We start from the raw sequence: 25548 nt of genomic DNA on the forward strand, positions 1-25548 counted from the left end.
TGAGCTCAAGCCCAGAACTGGCAAAAAAAAAAAAAAAAAAAAAGCCAGACGAGGTACCTCACACCTATAATCCTAGAGAAGGCTGAGATCTGAGGATGGCAGTTTAAAGCCAGTCTGGGCACTAACGTCCATGAGACTCTTATCTTTAACCACTAGAAAACCAGAAGTAACACTGTGGTTCAAGGGGTAAGGAGGTATCCTTGAGCTGAAGAGCTCAGGGACAGCGCCCAGGCCCAGAGTTCAGAGTTCAAGTCCCACAACTGACAGAAAAAGAAAAAAAAAAATTAAAAAAAAAAAAAGGGGGGGCCGGGAGTTTGGCCTAGTGGTTAAAGTGCTTGCCTAGCATGCACGAAGACCCGGGTTCAATTCCTTAGTACCACATACATAGAAAAAAGCCGGAAGTGGTGCTGAGGCTCAAGTGGTAGAGCTCTAGCCTTGAGAAAGTCCAAGGACAGTGCTCAGGCCCTGAGCTCAAGCCCAGGACTGGCAAAAAAAAAAAAAAAGGAAGCTGGGCACCAGTGGCCAGGCTCTTTAGGAGGCAAAGTCTGAAGACAAATCTAAGGACTCTTCACTTAACCAAAGCTGGAACTGGAGGCATAGCTCAAGTGCTATACAGCCAGTTCCAAGTGAAAAAGACAAGGGAGAACACAAGGTCCTGAATTTAAAGCCATGGTAGTGGCATAAAAATAGAAAATTAAAATTAAAAGAAGACTGGAGATGAAGTTCAAGTATCAGAGTAGCCTAGTACATGTGAACCTCTGGGTTTAATACCAAACTGCAAAAAAAAAAAAAAGGAAGGAAAGAAAAAACCTTAAGGTACCATTTTAAAAAAATTTTGATTGTATTTTATGGTTTTAGACTTACCACGAATTGCTAAGAATCCCTTTCATGCCTCCATAATTTGGATTCCCATACTTCATATAGTACTGACTTCTTCTGGCTGCCCCAAGTTCCTTTTTGTCATCTAAAAATCAATGTAACAGTTATCTAAAAGTTTCTACAGTATGAAAACAGAATCAAGGGTGTATGCTCATGCACTTGTGCATGTGTGTGTGTATGTGAGAGAGAGAGAGAGAGAAAGAGAGAGAGAAAGAGAGAGAGAAATATTCTATAGCTGAGTAAAATCAATGTAATTGGATAACAAATAGGCAAGAGCCATTATGAACATTCCTCTTAGTGCATACTATGGCAACACAGTATGGAGAAGACAAAAAATACAGAGATAACTGAGGATGATCTATCCAAAAGCTAATGAGCTTAGCAACCGAAATATTAAAAAAAAAAAAAAAAAAAGCAAGCTACTGGGCTCTATGGCTGGGGGTAGCTCAGCAGTCTTATACTGATCTAGCATATCTGAGGCTGTGCCCTGGGTTCCTTCCCATCACCAGGAAGGATAAGTTTCTAAGAAAGATTTGAGTTTTGTTTTGTTTTAAAGAAAAGGTGAAGGACTGTCCCTGAAAGACAATATTCATTTCTGAAAGATAAACTTTACAACAATAGAAAAAAGAGCTTAAAGAATCAAACCACACATAAGTTCATATATTTGACAAACCATTTTTCTAAGTTCTTTTTTTTTTTTTCTCTGTGGGTCATAGGTGTCCGGGTCTGGGTGCTGTCCTGAGCTCTTCAGCTCAAGTCTACCATGCTACCTTGAGCCACAGCCCCACTTCCCATTTTCTAGTGGTTAACTGGACTTTAGCGCCCATGCTGGATTTGAATCTCAATCTTCAGATCTCAGCCTCCTTAGTAGCTAGGATTACAGGCATGAGCCACAGTGCTTGGCTTGGTCTGTGTTTCATTTTGTTTTTAAGGTATCAGTACAAATTTTATTTTTCTACAAAGTAAGCATCTAAGTGTTGTGTCTATACTTCATTATTGATCTAACTTTTAGACAAAAAGCTCACTCAATAATTTATCATTTTGATAGAAAATGAATTATATATACCAAATTTACCTTTTGTAGCAAATCTCATGAATAACCTGTTTCCTTTAGCAAGTTTATTAGCTGGACGAAGATCATTTCTTAACAGAGACTCTTCTTCTACCTGAGACAATGTGTCCAACTTAAGGAGAAAAAAACATTTTCAAAGTAAAATCAGTCCTTTTATGTTTACTCAACAGACAAGCTGCCATTAAGAAAGCATTCTACCTTTAATACACATCTCCACTACAACATGAGCTCTTCCATAGCATTTCAGTGTCCCAGGTCTTCTCTGACTACCTTGGCCACAAACTTTCCACATTCCTTAGCCCCTTTACTTTCCCTCCTATCATTTCCTAGCATTATACATCCATACATCCATGTATTGTCTCAAGTAGAATGTAAATTCCAAGAAATGAGGACTCTGTTTTGCTTGATGACTGTCCTCAGTACTTAAACTTCGTTAACAGTAACGACTTAATATTTAAAATATACTCAGCTTGGGAGCCTATTGGTGCAGCACTAAGTAGCTTATACAAGGCCCTGGGACTGATCTAGGCAACTAACAACTGTATATAATCTATTAGAAAATATGCGTCACTTGCCTTTTCCTTTCTTTTTTTTTTTTTTTTTTTTTTTGCCATCCCTGAGGACTGAAATCAGGGCCTGAGCACTGTCCTTGGGCTTTCCTCAAGGCTGGTGCTCTACCACTTGAGCACCACTTCCAGCTTTTTCTGTATATGTCGGTACCAAGGAATCGAACCCAGGTCTTTGTGCATGCTACACAAGCACTCTACCACCAGGCCAAATTTTCAGCCTGCTTTTTTTTGTGTGTGTGTGTGTCATGGGGCTTGAACTTGAACTTGGCCTGGGTGCTGTCCCTGAGCTCTTCAGCTCAAGGCTACCACCCTACCCTTCAGCCAAGCCCCACTTCCCATTTTCTGGAGGTTAACTGGAAATAAAAGTCTTGGGTCCTTTTGTGCCCAGGCTGGCTTTGAACCTTGATACCCAGATTTCAGCCTCCTGAGTAGCTAGGATTACCGGAGTGAGCCGCTGTGCCCAGCTCCAGCCTGCTTTTTCTTTTTGATTTTCTTGTTTATGAGCTTAAGAGATCAAGCCCAGGGTTTCATGCATGTTAAACAGGTACCCTACTACTGAGTTACATCTCCAGCCCTTCCTAATTTTACTTATTAGGTAACGCTTCAAAAGTAATTCTCAATAAAACCATTTTATGCAAAAATGTGAGGAGGATATATGTGAGTGCTATTCAAAGTAAAATCAGTCCTTTTATGTTTACTCAACAGACAAGCTGCCATTAAGAAAGCATTCTACCTTTAATACACATCTCCATTACAACATGAGCTCTTCTATAGCATTTCAGTGTCCCAGGTCTTCTCTGACTACCTTGGCCACAAACATAAACTGTTACATCTATTTGAGCATGAAGTCCGAGGGACAGGGCATCCTCAGAAGGTCTTGTGGTAAAAACCAGAGGAAGAACAAAATTTACTAAGTCTTTGAGCCTTAAGTCTAAAAACTGTGATTTTTTTTCTTCTCAAACAATAAAATCTTCCAAAAACCTTGGCTCTATTACTAACCTCTACATCACTTGGATTCTCATCTTCAACTTCTCCTTCTTCAGCCTCCTCCTCATCCGAACTATCTTCCTGCTTGTCTAAAATGGAAGGTGAGTAACAAGATGAACCTTAATGGAACTCCACCTCATGTATTTTTTTTTTAATTTAGTATTTGCTACTCTTATTTAGTGATGAGCCAAAACATCATGGTTTTTTACCTCAGATGTTTCTGAAAAACATAAAGGTCTCAAACAAGTCTGTGTACAAAACAGCACTTTCAGACCAAAGTTTCCTCCTTGGCATTTAGCTACCTTTTTTGCTTTTTTCAGATGACTTGTCTTCATTGGCATCCCTGCTTCTTATCTTATCCTGGGTTGGCAGAGAGCTCATATTAATAAGTGCTCGTGTGGCTGTTATTTCATCCAGCCAAACCACATTACCTAAAATAAAAAATAAAATAGAACATTACCCACAGAAATGAAGGGACAAAGGTGAGCAGATGTAGTACTGGACTCTATGTTGAAAATGAACTATATAGCTGGGTGCCGGTGGTTTATGCCTATAATCCTAGCTACTCAGGAGGCCGAGATTTGAGTACAACGGTTCAAAGCAAGCCCAGGCAAGAAAGTCTCACAGACCAACCAAAAGAAAAAAAGAAAGAAAGAAACATTTATTACCTTAACTGACTTATGTAACTACCACCTTTATAATAGCAATAATTTTTTAAAATAAAACATTATCCTTCATTAAAAGATAAGTTGTGTGTGTGTTTGTATGTGTGAGAGAGGGAGGGAGAGAGGGAGGAAGGGGGAGGGGGAGAGGGAGAGGGAGAAAGAGGGAGAAGAAGGGAGGGAGGGAGAGAGAGAGAGGGAGGGAGGAAGAGAGCGACAGAGAGAGAGACTCTAAGACTTGAACTAAGGGTTCAGTGCTCTTGGTAAGTTCTTTTTCTCTAGGCTGGCACTCTACCACGGGAGCCACACTTGCAACTCTGCCTTTGGCTTGGTTAGTTGGAGGTAAGTCTCAGACCTTTGGGCTGGTCTCAAACAGCAGTCTCAGCCTAGAGTGGCTAGGATTGATTATAGGCATGGGCCTATAAGAAACTGGCTAAACAATTTCTTAGTAACAGATTCTGTGTATTTTCTAGCTACAGATTTTATATTACAAACCAGCTAATGAAATGCATGGAAGTAGTAGTAAAGCCTCTTTTGTGAACTTAGCCTAGAACTGTACTCTCAAGCTCATTTCTACAAAGTAACTTAAGAATTACATGAAAAAGGATTCTGTATATTTAAACGGCCTAGAATGGGCTAGACAGGAGATACATGCCTAAAATATCAGCATTGCCAAGCAGAGGCAGGGAGATCTCAAGTTCTAGGATAACCTGGGTTAGACAGAAACTGTCTTACTGGAAATTGCACTGTGGCTCAAGGGGTAGGGCAGTAGCCTTGAGCTGAAGAGCTCAGGGACAGCCCCACGACCAACAAAAAAAGAAAAGAAAAAATGAAACTATGTCTTAAATGAACACCTGCCCAAACACAGGGACTGCTATACTAACATCTTAGCAAATTTGTTGTTTTGTTTTTGATAGGCTCTTGATAGGTTGGCTAAGCTGACCCTGAACTCCTACACTCAAAATGATCCTCCTGAGTAGGTGGGGCAACAGGCATATGCTATAGTACCAAGCTAAATGCTAGCAGTTTTTGATTATGTGTTAAGGATTATGTATTGTATTACTGCCCCCTGCAGGAGAGCCCTTGGCTAGTCTTTGTCATCTGTACATGCTAAATCATGTTCCCCTATCATAAAGTGTGGATGACAAAGGTATTCACAGGATATAATAAATAGATAAAAGCATGACAATCACTTAGCTAATTTAATTTAGACCTTTAAGTAAGAGAATTAGCAGCAAAAAAGGCTTTGAAAAGGGATGAAAAAGAAACCTTGAGGGCTAGGAAGGTAGCTTAGAGGTAGAGTACTTGCCTAACATGCATGAAGCCCTGGGTTCAATTCCTCAGTACCACATAAACAGAAAAAGTGGGCAGCGGTGCTGTGACTCAAATGGTAGAGTGCTAGCCTTGAGCAAAAGAAGCTTAGGAACAGTGCCCAGGCCCCAGCTTCAAGCCTCAGGCCTGAGAAAGAAAGGGGGGAAGGAGGGAAAGAAGAAGGAGCGAAGGAAGAAGGAGGAAAGGAAGGAGGGAGGGAAAAAGGGACCTTTTTTTAACTTTATTCCAAACTGCATTTCTACACATTATCTCAAGCTGCCAGTAATCTTAGTTTCTCAGGAGACTAAGATCCGAGCATCACTGTTCAAAGCCATCATGGGTAGATTCCTATCTCCAACTAACCAGCAAAAAGCCATGGAACAGCACCAGGCTCTGAGTTCAAGCCCAATACTGGCACAAAAAAAAGTGTGTGGCTGGGTGTGGCAGCTCACACCTGTAATCCTAGCTACTCAAGAGGCTGAGATCGGAAGATCTCGGTTTAAAGTCAGCCCAGGCACTAAAGTCTGTGAGAATCTAATCTCCAGTTAACCACTAGAAAACTGGAAGTGGCACTGTGGCTCAAGAGGTAGAGCAGTAGCATTGAGCTGAAGAACTCAGGGACAATGCCCAGGCCCAGAGCTCAAGCCCCAAGACAAAAAAAAAAAAAGTGTGCGTGTGTATGTGTAAGAAATGAAGGTCTCATGACTCACTTCTGTTACTAATAAGCCACTTGCCACAGTAAATAATTTCTTTCATTTGTTTTTCAGTTATTTGCACAATTATGAGCTAGCTGAATTCTAAAAGTTACTGCAACTTTTTTTATTAAAGAATTTAATATCATTGATTTTTACATCATATTTCAAATGACATATGTAACAAACAAGTATTCAAGAAGGGAATCTCTATATACAATCACTGGCACTTAGATTTTAGAACATAATTAAAATTAGGCTAAGGGTTTGTATGTCATAGATACATATTAATCTATGTAATAAAACATTATGTCTACAGAGTCATAAAATCTTTTTATATCTATGTAGTTGTGTTTATATTTCCAATACCATGTTCATAGCATTGGGTACGCAAATATTGAGTCCTCGCTCTTATACTATTTGGATCTAATAGCCACATATTAAGGAGACCATGTGCCTTTTTTCCTTTGGTCTTGACTTGTCTCACTCAACATGATTCGCTCTAGCATTATCCACTTCCCTGCAAATGCCATTATTTTATCTTGTCTGTTGGCTATGTAGAATTCCACTGTGTATATATACCACATTTTTTGTATTCATTCATCTGCAGTAGGGCATCTGGATTGTTTCTATCGCCTGCCTATTGTGAATAGTGCAGAGATGAACATAGCTGAGCAGGTGTCCTTATCATATCCTGGGTTATGATGTTCAGGATAGATGCCCAGAAGTGGTATGGCGGGATCGTAGGGAAGGTCTATTTTCAGTTCTTTAAGAAACCTCCACACTGCTTTCCAGAGTGGCTGAACTTGCTTACAATCCCCCCAGCAGTGCAGTAGGGTTCCTTTTTCTCCACAACCCCGCCAGCATCTGTCATTGTCTAAGTTCAAAATCTTGGCCATTCTGATTGGGGTAGGGTGGTATCTTAGGGTTGTTTTATTTGCATTTCCTTTATGACCATGGATGATGAGCATTTTCTCATATGCTTTTCTGCCATTTTAATCTCTTCTTCTGATAAGTCTCTCTTTAGTTCCCTTGCCCATTTAGTGATTGGTTTATTGGGTTTGGGGGGGATTAGTTTCTTGAGTTCCCTGCAGATACTGAATATTAAGCATTTGTCTGATGTATTATTGGTAAATATCTTTTCCCAGTTGTCTTTCTACTTTAGTAGCTATGCTTTTATCTGTGCAGAAACTTTTTATTTTTAGGTAGTCCCATTTATTGAGTCTCTCTCCAAGTTACTGCAACTTTTTTTTTTTTTTTTTGCCAGTCCTGGGGTTGGGCTCAGGGCCTGAGCACTGTCCCTGGATTTTCTCAAGGCTAGGACTCTACCACTTAAGCCACAGCACCACTTCTGGCTTTTTGCTATGTATGTGGTACCGAGGAATCGAACCCGGGTCTTCGTGCATACTAGGCAAGCACTTTACCACTAGGCCAAACTCCCGGCCATTACTGCAACTTTTAACATCCATTAGCTAAACTGCTAATGACTTAAATATTAAGGAATAGAAAACTGTAACTCACAGGCCAAATATAGCATTAGTTTGTTACTTATATTCGTACCAGCTTTACTTGGGTTATAATTAATGTACAATAACCCACCACTTGGTTCTGTAAAGAAGTTCTACTGCATAGGGTTGGAAGCTTGGCCTACTGGTAGAGTGCTTAGAAGACCCAGGTTCAATTCCTTGGTACCACATACACAGAAAAAGCTGGAAATGGTGCTGTGGCTCAAGTGGGAGAACTCTAACCTTAAGAAAGCCCAAGGACAGTGCTCAGGTCCTGAGCTTACACCCCAGGACTGGCAAAAAATAAAAGAATTTCTTCTGAAAACAGCAAGACAGATATACTGTTTATAGTTTCTTTCAAGGGCAAAGAGCATGGAAAGTGGTAGAGTGCCTGCCTTCCAAGCAGACCCTGAGTTCAAATCCAAGACTGCTGAAAAAGAAAACAGCTACTTTGATGCTGTCACAGCTAAATGAATAAATGTGACAAGAACCAACAATCTGGGCCAGAAGTGTAGCCTAGAGGTAGAGTGCTTGCCTAGCATGCATGAAGAGCCTGGTTCGATTTCTTGGTACCAAATACTTAGAGAAAGCTGGAAATGGTCTATGGCTTAAATGGTAAAGCTCTAACCCTGAGAAAGCCCAAGGATTGGCCAAAAAAAAAAAATCAATAGCCTATATATAGCTTAAAGTATTTATTATCTCTACAGAAAAAGATTTAGGGACTATTGATTTGCACAGTGCAAATTAAACAGATAAACAAGTAACGAGAAAAACCTTTCATTTAGTCATGTTTCTTCTTTCAGTGAACACTTAAAATATCATCTGCTGTAAAAAAAAAAAAAAAAGTGGGGGGGGGGCTCCGAGAGTTTGGCCTAGAGGTAGAGTGCTTGCTTAGCATGCACCAAGACCCGGGATCAATTCCCTGGTACCACATACATAGAAAAAAGCTGGAAGTGGTGCTGTGGCTCAAGTGGTAGAGCTCTAAGCCAGAGAAAGCTCAAGGACAGTGCTAAGCCCCTGATTCAAGGTCCAGGACTGGCAAAAATAAACAAATAAACAAACAAATAAATTAATTAACTTAAAAAAAAGCTGTAAGTGGTTCTGTGGCTCAAGTGGCAGGGCACTAGCCTTGAGCAAAAAGTGTCAAAGGACAGTGGCCAGGCCCTGAGTTCAAGCTCCATGACCAACTGACCAAAAAAAAAAAAAAAAAAAGCCATCTGCTATCTTGTATAATACGTCATTGGTCAGTCATCTGGTGGCAAATAAAGCTGAATGAGAAATGAGTCAAAATAACAGAAATTGGTTGGTTACCTGACATGAGGCCAGACCTAGGGTGCAGGTCAGAGTAATTTTGGTGGCAAATCCTCTAAGCTTCATGACAAAGCTTAAAGCTCTAAAAACCAAGTCCACATAGTTGAATATACTTTTTACGGGAAACTGTGGGTGCTAAAATTTAATTTATATGCACTAGACTCAGTTGACAGCAACTAATTACCCAGAGCTTGGGTTTGTACCTCTGAGCTAACATGGAATCCCACAGAATATTATCTGGCAGACTAGCTAAGACATGGTCATTCTCATCAACAGGCAGTTTCTTTTTCTTATATTAAGAGCAAAGGTTAGGCATAAAGATGTAATCTGGGTCATAATCACTACCAGAAGACAGTAAAAACTCAAAAAATCATACACAAAAGCATACTAAACAGAAAATGGGGTGTACTTACACGATGTATCATCTAGCCATTCGATGTGAGCAGGAGGGTACTCTTTAAAATAGGAAAAGATATCTTGGGTGCTCATCTCATCAACTCCGCAAATGTAGATTGTCTCCAATCGCACTTTGGGGATTGCTAGAAAAAAAGGACACTAAATTTCCCACCTGTTACTGTATTATCTCACTACTTCTCTTTTGTAAGTTTAGATAACAAGCATCAAGAACAGATATATGCTAAAAGAATTATTCATTTCAAAGATGAGATAGCCAGGCACCAGTGGCTCATCCCTATAATCCTAGCTACTCAAGAGGATCAAGGTTCAAAGTCAACCCAGGCAGGAAATTTTTATGAGACTCGTATCTCCAATTAAGCACCAGAAAAGCAGGAAATGTAGCTATAGTTCAAGTGTTAAGAGTGCTAGTCTTGAGCAGAAAAGTTTAGACACAGTGCTCATATCCTGAGTTCAAACCCCAGACTGGTACAAAAACAAACACATTAAATATAATGATAAGGTAAACTTTACCTGCAGTAATCAAAGCAATACTGATCAGGACTGTTCACTAAATTTGACAAATTTTAAAAAACATGTCAAAAAGCAATGTGTGATATCGGCTACAACCCTGAAAGACAAAATCCTCAAAACACAAAACTTGAACCACGAACGGTGGCTCATGTCTATAATCCTAGCTACTCAGGAGGCTGAGATCTGAGGATTGCAGTTCAAAGCCAGCCTGGGGAACTAAAATCTGTGAGACTTTTATCTCCAATTAACCACCAGAAACGGAAGTGGGGCCAGGAGCCTAGCCTAGTGGTATAGTGCTCACCTAGCACGCACAAAGCCCTAGGTTTGATTCCTAGGTAACACATACTCAGAAGAGGTGCTGTGACTCCAGTGGCAGGGTGCTAGCCTTCAGCAGAAAGTGTCCAAGAACAGTGCCCAGGCCTTGAGTTCAAGTCCCATGACAAACAAACAAACAAAAAAATGAAGAAACCATATAGCATAAAACAAAGCATCCCACAAATCAATAAGATGATGGTCCAAAATAAAATAAAAACAGCCTAAGGGTATGGGCAAGCAATTTATACAGAAGGAAATTCAAATAGCCAATAAAGGTAAGATAAGTTAAACCCGCCTGTCCCTATTAGTCATAAAAATTCACATTAAAATAATGGGCTGGAAGCCAGGGGCGGTAGCTCACGCCTGTAATCCCAGCTACTGAAGAGGCTGAAATTGTGGTTCAAACCCAACCCAGGCACTAAAGACCTTGAGATTCTTATCTCCAATTAATAACTAGAAAAGGGGAAGTGGGAAGTGGGCTGTGGCTCCAGGGGTAGGGTGGAAGCCTTGAAGAGCTCAGGGACAGAGCCCAGGCCCAGAGTTCAAGCCCCATGACCCGCCCCCCCCCACTACACACACACACACACACACACACACACACACACACACACACACACACACACACACACATATATACACACACATGTATTTTATTTAGTGGCTCATGTATAAGTGGCTCATACAATGGTGTAGCACTATTTCTGTTGTTTTTTGCCAGTCCTGGGGCTTGAACTGAGGGCCCAGGCACTGTCCTTGAGCTTTCTCATGGCTATCCCTCTGTCACTTGAGCCATAATTTCTGGGATTTTCTGTGTATGTGGTACCAAGAAATCGAACCCAGGGCTGTGTGCATGCTGGGCAAGCACTCTACCACTAGGCCACACTCCTGGTGATATGGCACTATTTCTAATAATCCAGTGGCTATGAATAATGGTTTATCTATGAGCACAAAAGCTTAAGAACAGCACCATGGCCCAGACTTTTCATTACAAAAAACCCATAAAACAATACTACACACTAAGAGTATTTGTATACACAAGTAGGTAGAAAAACAAAATCCTGGCCCAAATCACACTACCTTGACAACAGTTGTTACCTCTACAGGACAAAGTTTGGCAACCATAGTCAAAAGGAATCTTAGTTTACCAGGTTTGTGTAAAGTTTTCATGAAATACTTTATGTATATCATTTAACCTTTTTAACTGTAAAACATACAAAATATCAATAAGAGTTTTTAAGTATCTGTTTATCAACTACTTTGTTTTATGTTTAATTCCTTAAAAACCTCAGGCAGGGACTAACAAGGAAGAAGTGATGAGGATGGGATGGGGTAGGAAAGAGGGAAAGGCAAGGGAGAGCATTTGGGAGGTAGATTCAAACAAAACACTATGTATGGAAATGACAAATCACACAAATGAATTTTTTAAAATCAAATAAATAAAACATTCTGTAATCTGCCTACATTCCACATTCTCCTTACTGAAGTAATTCTGCCAACAGTTCAATGTACTCTCAAAAATACTTCTCTTTTAACTGACACAGATACTGTATAATCAATCACAATGTGACTCAATATAGGCATACATTTGATATAAGTTTAAATCAACATTTATCTCCTCAAAAATCTACCTTTTTTTCTTTTTTTTGGTCAGTCTTGGGCTTGAACTCAGTGCCTTGGTGCTGTCCCTGAGCTCTTCAGCTTTGTGCTATTGCCCTTCCCCTTTGAGCTGCAGTACCACTTCTGGTTTTCTTGTGGTTAATTGGAGTTAAGAGTCTCATAGACTTTAGTACCTGGGCTGGCTCTGAACCGCGATCCTCAGATCTCAGCCTCCTAAATAGCTAGGATTACATGTGTGAGCCAATACGCCCAGCTAAAAAAAACTACCATTTCTTTATGGCAAAACCATTAATTTCTTTTAGTCTTTTGAAATATAGAGCACAAAACTGTTATCTACAGCCACTATGTTGTGCCATACCACAATGAGAGCTTCTTATTCCTAACTGTAACTTAGTCCCCACTGATCAACCTTCTCCCATCTCTCTCTATCCAGCCTCTGGTAAACAGCATTTGATTCTTTACCCTCTAACTTCACCTTTTCTAGAATCCACAAGTAAAATCATGCAGTGTCTACCTTTTTAAGTTCGTTTCACTGAATGTTGTGATCTCTACTTTATCCATGTTGTCACAAGTGACAGGTATTTATTCTTTTTTGGGTTTTTTTTTTGTGTGGTCTTGGGGCTTGAATTCGGCCTAGGTGCTGTCCCTGAGCTCTTCTGCTCTAGGCTACTATCCTACCCTTGAGTCAAGCCCTACTTCCCATTTTCTGGAGGCTAATGAAGATAAGAGTCTCAGGTCCTTTTGTGCCCAGGCTGGCTTTGAACCTTGATCCTCAGATCCCAGCTCCTGAGTAGCTAGGATTACAGGCATGAGCCACCAAACCTGGCTTTTTTTTTTAATTAAAGAATTTATTAACATTGATTTTTACATCATATTTCAAATGACATATGTAACAAGTATTCAAGAAGGGAATCTCTATATACAATCACTGGCACTTAGATTTTAGAACATAATTAAAATTAGGCTAAGGGTTTGTATGTCATAGATACATATTAATCTATAATAAAACATGTCTACAAAGTCATAAAATCTTTTTATGTCTATTTCCAATACCATGTTCATAGCATTGGGTACACAAATATTGAGTCTTCGCTCTTATACTGTTTGGGTCTAACAGCCACATATTAAAGATACCATGTGCCTTTTTTTCCTTAGGTCTTGACTTGTCTCACTCAACATGATTCGCTCTAGCATTATCCACTTCCCTGCAAATGCCATTATTTTATCTTGTCTGTTGGCTATGTAGAATTCCACTGTGTATATATACCACATTTTCTGTATCCATTCATCTGCAGTAGGGCATCTGGATTGTTTCCGTCACCTGGCTATTGTGAATAGTGCAGAGATGAACATAGCTGAGCAGGTATCCTTATCATATCCTGGGTTATGATGTTCAGGATAGATGCCCAGAAGTGGTATGGCGGGATCGTAGGGAAGGTCTATTTTCAGTTCTTTAAGAAACCTCCACACTGCTTTCCAGAGTGGCTGAACTTGCGTATAATCCCACCAGCAGTGCCGTAGGGTTCCTTTTTCTCTACCACCCCCAAGCCTGGCTTTTTAAACCTTTTTTTTTTCTTTGCCAGTCATGGGGCTTGAACTCAGGGCCTGAGCACTGGCCTTGGGCTTTCTCAAGGCTAGTGCTCTACTTCTTGAGACACAGTACCAACATTTCTGGCTTTTTCTGTACATGTGGTACTGGGGAATCGAACCCAGGGCTTCATGCATGCCAGGCAAGCACTCTACCATTAGGCTGTGCTTCCAACCCTGGTTTTATTCTTTTGTAGTGTATACATTTATCATGTTGTCTTTACCTGTTCATCAAATAGGTAACTGTTAACAGCCACTTTGCTTAATTATGTATCTTGGCAACTTTCAATAGCCATGCAGATGTTTCCTAAGTATACTGGTATTATTCCTTTGGATATACATGTAGCAATGAGATTGCTGGATCATACTTGGAAGAGATTGGGAAGACTGAATTTGGAGGCCAGCCTGGGCAAAAAGCTAGTAAAACTCAACACACCAGGTAGGACTTTTGGTCCCATCTAAAGGAAGAGTTAAGTAGGAGGCTGGCCCTATTCAAAAGTCATAAAAGGGAGCAAGATGTGGTGGCTCACACCTGTAAATCTGACTACTCAGGAGGCTGAGATCTGAGGATCAAGATTCAAAGCCAGCCCAGGCACTAAAGTCCGTGAGACTCTCCACTAGAAAACCGAAAGTGTGCTGTTGTTCAAGGGACAGGGTGGTAGCCTTGAGCTGAAGACCTCAGGGACAGCACCCAGGCCAGAGTTCAAGCCCCACAACGAAAGAAAGAAAGAAAGAAAAAACAAAGAAAGAAAGAAAGAAAGAAAGAAAGAAAGAAAGAAAGAAAGAAAGAAAGAAAGACAGACAGAAAGAAAGAGAGAGAGAGAGAGAAAGGAAAGGAAGGAAAAAAGAGAGAGAGAGAAAGAAGGAAGGGAGGGAGGGAGGGAAAGAAATCTTAAGAAACCAACACTTAGATCTCAGGAGGCTGAGATCTGAAGATTATGATTCAAAGACAGCTGCGCAAAAAATTCCATGAAACTCTTATCACCAAAAGCCAGGGGGAAAAAAAAAAGCCATGAGTCAAGTGATAGATTTCCAGCCTTGAGGGACAGTACCCAAGCCCAAGTACTGGCACAAAAAAAAAAAAAAAAAAAAATTAAGGAAGCCAAGTCTTTCTCATAGGAAATAACACGAGTTCAAAAAGAAGAAAGCCATGCTAACCTCATTTCCTTTTTTAGACAGGATTATTAGGTCAAGAAATTCAAAGAGTACGACAGACAGTGTTGTTCCATTTTGAGTTCATTAAGACATAAAAACCAATTACTAATGACAATAGAAAGAAATACAGGAGCCAGGAGTTTGGCCTAGTGTTAGAGTGCTTCCCTAGCATGCACTAAGACGGGAGTTCAATTCCTCTGTACCACATACATAGAAAAAAGCTGGACGTGATGCTGTGGCTCAAGTGGTAGGGTGGTAGTCTTGAGTTGAAGAGCTCAGGGACAATGCCCAGGCCCTAAGTTCAAGCCCTGGAACTAGCACAAAACATACCCCCACATACAGAGAAGATCTTTTTTTTTTTTTAATATTTTTTTGTTGTATTTAATAAAAGGGTTACATGATATTTGCCAGATAGAAGGTGCATTAATTCACATACATTGATACAGAGAAGATCTTATCTGTAACATACCTCCATTCATATTCATCCTCTCTCTCCCCACCCCTTTCCTTTATTACCAGTCTTAGGGCTTGAACTCAGGGCCTTGACACTGTCCTTGAGCCTCTTCCCCAAGGCTAGTACTCTACCACTTGAACCACAGCACCACTTGTGGCTTTTTCTGTTTATATGGTACTGCAGAATGGAATCCAGGGCTTTGTGCATACTAGGCAAGTAATTTACCACTAAGCCACATTCCTGAGCCCCCCTTTACTATATTTAAAGGCAAAGAAAAGTTAACCTCTAAATTAGCCCTTATGATAAAATCCAAAAAAGAGTGAAGAACTCATAGAAGCATATACTCTCATTTCTAACACTAAGTGATGATTTCTTCAGCCTCCTCAGAAAAAATAATTCCTCCCCCCCCATTCTAACATCTAAGATATACCTAACAGTATCTCAACTTTAATCCAGTGATAACAGAATGGGACCTTTACAAGTCCCTTTCTTTCAAAGGAACTGGATGAAGACAGGACATGCAAGGCCAAAAGAAAAGCTAAGAAGCATGAGGTAATAACAGACAAAAATCACTCTTTGAAAAATCTGAAACAAATTCCCACAAAACACCCTGTACCTTTCTTCATCATGTCTCGGTCCAAGGCTACAATTCTCTGAGCAAGATATACTTCTGATCGAAAATGGAAGCGCTTGGCTCGTTGTTCTTTCTTTTCAATTGCTTCCTAGAAAATACAGAAAAAATCAAGGAGATAAAACACAGAGAAAGAAAGTGAAATCTTAAACACAATACAATGCATTGATGACAACCCTAAAATAAATGAGAAGAACTAAGCAACACTGCACCTCGCATGAGGTTTGAGAAGAACTGGATATTCATGACATACACTAACACTGCTAACAGGTGTCATCCTATTACAGCCTATCACTATGCCTAGGACATAGTAGGAATTCAATGAGTGTTTATAAAGTTTCTTGACATTTCATTTATTCTTAGCATTCATGACAACAAATTAAAACTGAAGGGTCTCAACATCTGAATTTTCAAAGAGCAAAAACTGAGGTATAAAATTAAGATTTTTCCCAGCAGTGACTCAAGCTTGTAATCTTAGCTACTTGGGAAGCAGAAATCAAGGGATAGCAGTTCAAGGCCAGCCTAGTCATACGAGTTCACAAGAAGCTGGGAAGCCTGTAATCCTAGCTACCCAGGAGGCTAAGATCTGAGGACCAAGGCTCAAAGCCAGCCAGATCAGGAAAGTTTGTGAGACTCTTATCTCTAATTTACTCCCCCCAAAAGCCAGATGTGGATATGTGCTTCAAGAAGTAGAATGCTAGCTTTAAACACAATAGTTGAGTATTAGTGCCCAGGCCCTGAGTTCAAGCCCCAGATCCAGCATACATACACACACAAAAAAAGGAAGTGGTGCTGTGGCTCAAAGTAGTAGAGCACTAGCCTTGAGCTGAAGAACTCAGGGACTGTACCCAGGGCTAGGGTTTAAGCCCAACAACCTACATACAAACAAAAAAGTTCACAAGACTCTCTCTCAACCAATGGCTGAGTATAATCTACTGTCCTAGCAATTTCCTCTAGGAAACACAATAACTGGGTGCAGTGGCACGTACCTGTCATCTCTAGCAAAGAAAAGAAACAGAAGAAGAATCACAGGCCAGGCCAGCCAGGACATAAAGTGAGACCCTATCTCAAATAATTATAATCCGGCAGGGCGCTGGTGGCTCATACCTCTGTAATCCTAGCTACTCAGGAAGCTGAGATCTGAGGATCACAGTTCAAAGCCAGTCAGGGCATAAAAGTCTGAGATTCTTATCTCCAAATAACCACCAGAAAATTATAGGTGGCACTGTGGCTCCATGTGGTTGATTGAGAGTAGTAGCCTTGAGCTGAAGAGCAGGCCCAGTGTTCAATCTCCACAACAGACGAAAGAAAGAAGGAAAGAAAGAGGGGGGAGGGAGGGAGGGAAAGAGAGAGAGAAAGAGAGAGAGAGAAAGAGAGAGAGAGAGAGAGAGAGAGAGAGAGAGAGAGAGAGAGAGAGAGAGAGAGAGAAATTCAAAAAGGGGATAGGAGTATTGCTCAAGTGGTAGATCACCTACCTAGCAAGCTCAAGGACCTGAGTTCAATCTTCTATACTAACACCAAAGAGTAAGATTTGAGAGAGATATTTCAGCTAACTTAAGGGGGAAGATCTTCTAATTTCAATGCTATTTCTAGGAGTCTTACCACCAATACCAAGACTTTACATTGTCTGGGGCATGCTAATCACAGTCTTCTATAATTATGTTTGCTTGAATGGTCCACTCCCTAAAGCTACTTCTCCCTTTGAAAATAACACTAAAGCAAAGAAACTCTCTTTTGTATTCCAGCCCTGTATACGTGGAACTAAGTCTTTCTGCTTTTATTTTTTATTTTTATAGTGCTAGAAATTGAATCCAGAGTCTTCTACATGTAAGCCTGTCCTACTACTGATTACTTGAGCTCTTCACTTTTTTTTTTTTGTCAGTCCTGGGGCTTGAACTCAGGGCTTGAATACTGCCCACCATTTGTCTTTCTTTATGTACATGGTACCAAGGTCCTTCACTTTATTTAAAGATGAGTCTTGCTGGGTCTAGGAGTTTGGCCTAGTGGTAGAGTGCTTGCCTAGCATGCACAAAGACCCAGGTTTGATTCCTCAGTACCACATACATAGAAAATGACAAGACAGAAGTGGTGCTGAGGCTCAAGTGGTAGAGCTCTAGCCTTGAGAAAGTCCAAGGACAGTGCTCACACTCTGAGTTCATGCCCCAGAACTGGCAAAAAAAAAAAAAAAAAAAGGAAGAAGTCTTGCTACTGCCTTTACCAAGGCTGGCCTCAAACTCATGATCCTCTTGTTTCTGTCTGCCTAATAAGACCTATAATACCATAATCTATCTGCTAGTTTTTATTTTATTTATTTATTTTTTTGCCAGTCCTGGGCTTGAGCTCAGGGCCTGAGCACTGTCCTTGGACTTTCTCAAGGCTAGAGCTCTACCACTTGAGCCTCAGCACCACTTCCGGCTTTTTTCTATGTATGTGGTACCGAGGAATCGAACCCGGGTCTTCATGCATGCTAGGCAAGCACTTTAACCTCTAGGCCAAACTCCCGGCCCCTGCTAGTTTTTATTTATAAGTGATAAACAGTATTAACTTCATAGGAAAAAAAAAACAATCAGCTTTATATATTTCTCCCCAAAGCTAAAACAAATCCAAATCCAAATATGGCTTTCTGATGACTCTTAGAAACTCTTCATTGATTTTGCCACACTGAAAGTCTTACTATAGAAACCTTGGGGTGGTTACGGAAGCAGTATTACCCAATAGTTATGCTAATTTCCTTCTCTGACGTATTCCTAGTACAAATAACAATCTGCTTTCCTTTAGAAACAACTTAAATACCAACTCTGGAACTACCATTCCTTTTTCCCACTCACTTGTGTTAAGACTAAGAACATTCTATAATCTTAGCAACTCTGGTAATAGAAATCAACAGGATGAGGTTAGAGGCCAGCTGTGAAAAAGAGTAACAATACCCCACTTTAACAAACAAGCTGGGAATGGTGGTATATCCTTGAAATGCCAGCTCAGGTAACAGAGGTAGAGCTCAAGTGGTAGAGCAAGAGCTTTGAGCAGAAAAAGCCAAGCAAAAGCTTAAGGCCCTGAGTTCAAACCCCAGTAATCAGAAGGGAGGGAGAAGGGATACAGAAAGGCCTCAAGATTTTAGCTGGAAAATAGCCTAAAGCAAAAAGGCTCAGGGTGTGGCACAAGTGGTTGAGTGCTAGCCTAGCAAGCATGAGGCCCTGAGTTCAAACCCCAGTAATCAGTAGGGAGGGGGAAGGGATACAGAGAGGCCTCAAGATTTTATCTGGAAAACAGCCTAAAGCAAAAAGGCTCAGGGTGTGGCACAAGTGGTGGAGTGCTAGCCTAGCAAGTATGAGGCCCTGAGTTCAAACCACTGCCACTAAAAATAAAACAAAAATCCTCTACTTCTTTCTCAATGACAGTAAGAAAATATTTCCACTTTGTTCTCTTTTCTTATTTAGGGTAGAGAATCTTTTTCTGCCATGAGCCATTTGGACACCGATAACATCAATCTTGGGCAATTCCAAATTATTGATACTGGCAGATGGTCTGCAAGCGGGCTTTTCACTTTAAAATAATCTGAGATAGGCTGAAACAAACTGAGAGTTACTGAGATAAACTATAATAAGGCTAGGTATGACATACTTATTTCTATTTTTGCCTTTAGGCATTTAATATAGCAATTTCAGAAATGTAACTCAAAGTTCTGTTCCCAAACAGAATTGACACACTTAAGTCAGGAAATTAATTAAAAATATGTAAAAACTGGACTAAAGCAACAAATTTGTGTTGACTGATTGTAACAAGGAAAATAACAGGTATTACTCTGATGTGTTACAACTGTGGTACTATGGTAACAGCAAGTACTAGACAAAAGGTAGCATTTTCAGATGCTGAGAATAATTCAGTTTAACTTGTTCTTCCAAGCTCAGACATACAATCAGAAAACCCTGCTTTCAGCCAGATGTGGTATTATATGACTGTAATCTCAACAACTGGAAAGCTGAGGGAAGATAATCACAAGTTAGAGGCAAATTTGGGCTACATAGTAATCGGCCAGTTTGGGATACAGAATCTATTCCCCCAAAAAGTAAACAATTTTTCTTTCTAAGGTCTCAAAGAGTAAGGAATAAAGATATATACTAACAGCTTACAATGTGCTAAGAGCTTTTCATGTTTTATGACAATGGAAACATCCAGCTACTCAGTGGGGAAAAAGGATTGTAGTTCAAGGTCAACGCTGGTAAGTCAGTGAGATGTCTCAAAATCAAGCCTGGCATGGTGTAAACCTAGCTACTAGGGAGGCAGAAGTAGGAAATGTAAGCCCAAGGTTAGCCTGTAGAAAAAGCTCAAGACTTTATCTAAAATATAATCTAAGGGTTAGGAGTTTGGTCTAGTGGTAGAGTGCTTGCCTAGCATGCACAAAGACCTGGATTCAATTCCTCAGTACCACATACATAGAAAAGCCGGAAGTGGTACTGTGGTCCAAGTAGTAGAGTGCTAGCCTTGAGGAAAGCCCAAGTACAGTGCTCAGGCCCTGAGTTCAGGCCCCAGGACTGGCAATAATAATAATCATCATCATCATCATCATCATCATCATCTAAAAGGTAAAAGGACTGGAAGCATGGCTCAAGTGATAAATTTCTTGCCTAGAAAATGTAAGACTTGCTGGGCGTAGTGGCTCACACCTATAATCCTAGCTTCTCATGAAGCTGAGATTTGAGGATCAAGGTTCAAAGCCAGCCCCAGCACAAAAGGACCTGAGAGACTTATCTCCAATTAACCTCTAGAAAATGGGAAGTGGGGTTTGGCTCAAGGGTAGGGCAGTAGCCTTGAGCTGAAGAGCTCAAGGATCAGCACCCAGGCAAAGTTCAAGCCCCATGACCCACCAAAAAAAAAAGAAAGAAAATGTGAGGGTTTGGTATTATCCTCAGTTAATAGAATCACTTGACAATGCAACGTGTCCTCAGATATTTAAAATGATTTTCTGGTATTATAAAATAATTACTGAAAGTAGAAATAAAGCACATTTTTTAAACAACAGAAGTTGTGGTGTGGCTCAAGTGGTAGAATGTTAGCCTTAAGTGGAAAAAGACCCTGGGCCCAAGCCCCAAGATCAGCCTGTTTACACAGGCATCGAGATATAGTGATTTGATCTTTTCATGAACACAGGAACACTTAGAAATAGTATAAGATGTTTTCAGGATACATGGAAGTACCAATGTGACAAGAAATTGATAAGAAAAATAATTTTAAGTCTAGCAATAAAGGAAATAAAGTAAAAGAATGGTTTTGCGAGTCATAGGGACCAAATTCATTAAGTTCACAAGCTTATGAGAAAGGATAAATAAATGCTTACTTTAGAGGTCACATCGATTCCAGTGATAAAGCTGCCAGCCTTGTTTTCATATCTTCTGCTTGTGTCCTAACATATAGAGAAAGGGTGAGAAATTCTAACAGAAAAAAAAAAAAAATCCATGCTAAAAGGCAACTTGCGAGCTGTTTTGTTTTGAGCAGTCATTCTTTTTAGCAGCCCCTTTCTACAGGACGAACAACCCCTTAAGCTCATCACAGGGCTGGGAATGTGGCTTGCTTAGGGGGCTGGGAATGTGGCAGAGTGCTCGCCTAGCATGCATGAAGCCCTGGGTTTAATTCCTCAGTACCACATACACAGAAACAGCCGGAAGTAGTACTGTGACTCAAATGGTAGTGTTAGCCTTGAGGAAAAAGCCCAAGGACAGTGCTCAGGTCTTGAGTTTAAGCCCCAGGACTGGCAAAAAAAAAAAGAAAGAAAGAAATTGTTTCTAGATCAGACTGTCCAAAATCTTCTGTAATTTCATTAACTGAAAGTACCCACACAAATGAAAGTCTGAAGGCTTTTATGAAAAATGTCAAAGATGAGGCACAGTCACTTATCTCCTCAAATCAGACTGGCCAAATTCCCAGTGCTAGGCCACATGGTGGAGTAGAAGCCTCTGCAATGTGAAAAAGTCCAGACTCAGCCAGAGCTCTGAAACACACAAAATGCAATAGAGGATGGGATTTGGAAACCTCATGAGGACTAAGTCTCAGCTCTGATATTCATCAATTATATTACACTGAACAAATGTCTGAAACACTCTGGGCCTTGGTTTCTTTCACGTTACCTGCCGGCCTTCTTGGCCTCTTTTTCTATTCTCCTTTTTGTGCTTCATAGAACTTAATATTTCTCCAACTAAACAATATATTTTGGGCTCGAAATGTGGCTTAGTGGTAGAATGCTTGCCTAGCATGCATGAAAACCTGGGTTCGATTCCTCAGTACCACATACACAGAAAAAGCTGAAAGTGGCACTGAGGCTCAGGTGGTAGAGTGCTAGCCTTGAGAAGCCCAAGGACAGTGCCCAGTCCATGAGTTCAAGCCCCAGGCTTGACAAAAAAAAGAAAACTGTTTTGTTTTTTCTTTTTTGGTTGTGGGTCTTGAAAGAAACAGCCTTGTTTTCTATCTCAGTGTCTTCTGTGTTTGTTGCTGGATCTGCTGGCAACACTCCTTGCCAATCTGCACACAGTTGGGTTCTTTTTTGTTCCTTATGGCTCAGCTCAGCTGAGGGTATGGATCAAATAAGTATGATGTCCTAAATATTGCTAAAGCAGAGAGGGGGAGATCGTTAGCTTATATATCGGCATCTCAAAGAACTTCCTCGGTCATCCATGTCACACTCTGCTCTATGTTTTCTACATCTTCCCAGTTCCTGTACTTTCTATCCCACTAACAGTGGTTATGGGCTGGAGGCATGGCTCAAGTGGTAGGCTCTGACTTTATTTCTGTTTTTTTGTTGTTGTTGTTGTTATTGTTTTGCCAGTCCTGGGGCTTGAACTCAGGGCTTGGGCACTATCCTTGAGCTTTCTCAAGGCCTTGACTTTAATCCCCAGAACTATGGGGATGGAGAAAGGACATAATTTTTTATTTTCTACATAGCACTTAGCAAAAATAGATGCTATTGTTCAAAGCCAATCCGGGCACTACAAAGCAGTGAGACTCTGATCTCCAATTAATCTCTAGAAAATGGGAAGTGGGGCTGTGGCTCAAGGGTAGGGTGGTAGCCTTGAGATGGAGAGCTCAGGGGCAGCGCCTGGGCCCAGGGTTCAAGCCCCATGATCCCCCCCCCTCGCCAAAAAAGAAAAAAATAGACGCTATTTTACCTACCTGCATGTCCCACTGGAACATACACTCCAGAAGCGTTTAAACCTGATCTAGTACCTATGGATTACGCTTGACACGATACGATATACAAGTAGAAGGGAGTGAAGCGGTTACCTACATCACAACTGCAGTGACATTCAAATGACAGCAAAAATGCCATTACATGGTTACCAGTGGTTTTATCATCTGCCGTCACTAGTTAGTTACCCTACTTTTCCCCATAACTGCAGTTTAAAGGAAGATTTGCTGATATGTAGAAGAGTTCACGTTATGGGTGAAATCGGGCCATCAAGGACCTTTTAAAAGCAGCTCTAAAACCTGGACACAGGATTCTGCAAAGCACAAGCAAAACACCCCTGGCCGTCCCCGCGGTGATCAGGCGACGCTTCGGTCTCACTGCAGGTCACACGCTGGAGCCACGGAGTAGGGAGGGGAGGTGCTCGGGGGCAGGATGACCCCCCTGTCACCGCAGCCACCCAGGCTCCCCGGAGAAGGGCGAGTGCCAAGCATAGGACGCAGCGACTCCACCGGAGCAGAGCCGGCTCGGAGCGCCGGATGCGGGCGCCGCCCGGCCGCCCCCGCCCGGGTCTCCCCTCGACCCCTCCGCGCCCCTCCGCGCCCCTCCCGGAGTCTGGCTCCGCGGGGCAGAGAAGCAAGTCCGCCGTCCGCTCCCGCTCCCGCCGCCCGCGGCCTCTCGAAAGCCATTTCCGGGCGCTCTCGCGTCCTCTCCCGCGTTCGCGCCCTTCTCCCCTGCCCGGGCTCCCCGGGCTCCGCCGCCGGCCGTCTCCCCTGTCGGCCCCGAGCGAGGGGCTCCCCGCTCTCCCGGGCTCCGGGCCCTCCTCCGCGCCCCGGGCCTCGGCTCCGCGCCCGCGTCTCCCGGGCTCCGCGTCCCCGCTCGGCGCCCTCCTCCGCGCCCTCCTCCGCGCCCTGGGCCTCGGCTCCGCGCCCGCGTCTCCCGGGCTCCGCGTCCCCGCTCCGCGCGCTCCTCCTCGTCTCCCTGGGCCTCGGCTCCTCCTCCCCTTCCCGGGTCCCGGCTCCGCGTCCCCCGCCCCCAGCCCTACCGGGATCAATTCCTTCAGCGAACGTCGCACCGGCACCATCTCCAGCTCACCCTCCTCCACCTCCATGGGCTCCGGCTCGCCTCGCTCCAAGCCGGACTCCACCTCGGGGGACGGGAGGCTCAAGGCCGACTCCGCCGGGGCCTCTGCCTTGACCGATACTCGCAGGCCGCGGACGGCCGCCATAGCTGCCGTCGGCCGCACCACCGAGAGCGCCTCCGCACACCAGCTGGCTAGAGCGCCGCCACCGGCCACGGAGGAACGCGGCCGCCGCCGCCCAGAGCGTCCCCGACAATTGTCTGGAGCCGCCCCGGCGGGTGCCGCCCCCTGGTGGCGGAAGGGACCGACAGCGGACGAGGGGCGGGGCGTGATGAGAGGGCGGCGAGGGCGGCGAGGGCGGGCCCTAGAACCCTCTGGAGACCTAGAGCTTCACCTGAGGACAAAGCCGCAGCCAAAAGCTCGCTCTGGAGCCCTCAGAACCAGCCACTTCCAAGCCATAAGCCTGAATCTTTACAAAACTACAGCTCTATGAATTAAGTCTCTTTATTACCTTCTTTTTATATATGAAGAAACTGAGGCATATGGGGAAATTGAGGCATGGAAGGTTATGCAAGGTTCCAGCTACTGAAGGATCAAAATTAGAATCTAAGGGGCTGGGAGTTTGGCCTAGCAGGCATGAAGACCCGGGTTCGATTCCTCGGTACCACATGCATAGTAAAAACCTGAAAGTGCTGCTGAGGCTCTCTAGCCTTGAGAAAGTCCAAGGACAGTGCTCAGGCCCTGAGCTCAAGCCCAGGACTGGCAAAAAATAAAAAATAAAAAATTAGGGTGTAAACCTAGGGTGATATGTCTTCAGAACCAAGAGTAACAAGTGATCTACAGGCAGAAAAGACTGTGAGACTGTTATCTCCATTGAACCACTAGAAAATCTGAAGTGGCACCGTAGCTCAAATAGTAGACCAAAGGAGGTGGGGAGGGAGAGAGAGGAGATCACCTCTTGGCAATGTATATGGGTTTGCAAGAATATTTACCTTGTAAACCTTTTTCTCTTTCACATCAAGTAATTTGTCCATTTTGTATATTCTAAAGTTGAGATTCCAAGAGGACAGAACTCCAGCCCCAATTTCCTCACTTCTACAAACTCCATTTACAGTGTACCTGACAACATGATTCCCCGCAGATATTGCTAACCTAATTGAGTATAGCTAATGTAGACTTCCAGAGAGCACTCCTGGTCTGTTTTTTGTTATGTTTTGTTTTTGCCAGTCCTGGGGCTTGAACTCAGGGCCTGAGCACTGTCCTTGGGCTTTTTCCTCAAGGACAGGGCTCTGCCATTTGAACCATGGTACCACTTCTGGCTTTTCTATGTATGTGGTACCAAGGAATCAAACCCAGGTCTTCGTGAATGCTAGGTAAGCACTCTACCACTAGGCCAAACTCTCGTGTGCTCTCCCCTGATCTGTTCTGAGTCCTGATTTAACATCTTCTCCCACTGTAACCTTGGGCTTGTTCTGACCCCTTGCTGGGTGTGACTTCCTATCTGATAAAGGACCTCTAGGGTGTTCAAGACCCTAAAGACCTGTTCATGGGGCTGGGAATGTGGCTCAGCGGTAGAGTGTGCACCTAGCGTTCATGAAGCTCTAGGTTTGATTATTCAA

The 25548-nt window shown here is 42.4% G+C and overlaps 1 protein-coding gene across 1 annotated transcript in view; it reads right to left on the reverse strand.

Moving 5' to 3' along the window:
- The window catches only part of Ncbp3 (nuclear cap binding subunit 3), a 38111-nt gene extending 14025 nt beyond the window's left edge, over positions 1 to 24086 (reverse strand). Inside the window, exons 1-8 of the mRNA XM_090349329.1 lie at positions 23894 to 24086; positions 21010 to 21075; positions 15660 to 15765; positions 9402 to 9527; positions 3810 to 3938; positions 3520 to 3596; positions 1955 to 2063; positions 865 to 964 (exon numbers count right to left, since the gene is read on the reverse strand). Of these exons, the coding sequence (XP_090205455.1) occupies positions 865 to 964; positions 1955 to 2063; positions 3520 to 3596; positions 3810 to 3938; positions 9402 to 9527; positions 15660 to 15765; positions 21010 to 21075; positions 23894 to 24076 (896 nt within the window). The 5' untranslated portion in view covers positions 24077 to 24086. The remainder of the gene's footprint in view (positions 1 to 864; positions 965 to 1954; positions 2064 to 3519; positions 3597 to 3809; positions 3939 to 9401; positions 9528 to 15659; positions 15766 to 21009; positions 21076 to 23893) is intronic.
- Positions 24087 to 25548: the final 1462 nt, after the last annotated feature.

This window comes from Megascapheus bottae, chromosome 17 (assembly GCF_031878675.1).
Source record: "Megascapheus bottae isolate mThoBot1 chromosome 17, mThoBot2.hap1, whole genome shotgun sequence".
In the NCBI taxonomy this organism is placed as follows: domain Eukaryota; kingdom Metazoa; phylum Chordata; class Mammalia; order Rodentia; family Geomyidae; genus Megascapheus; species Megascapheus bottae.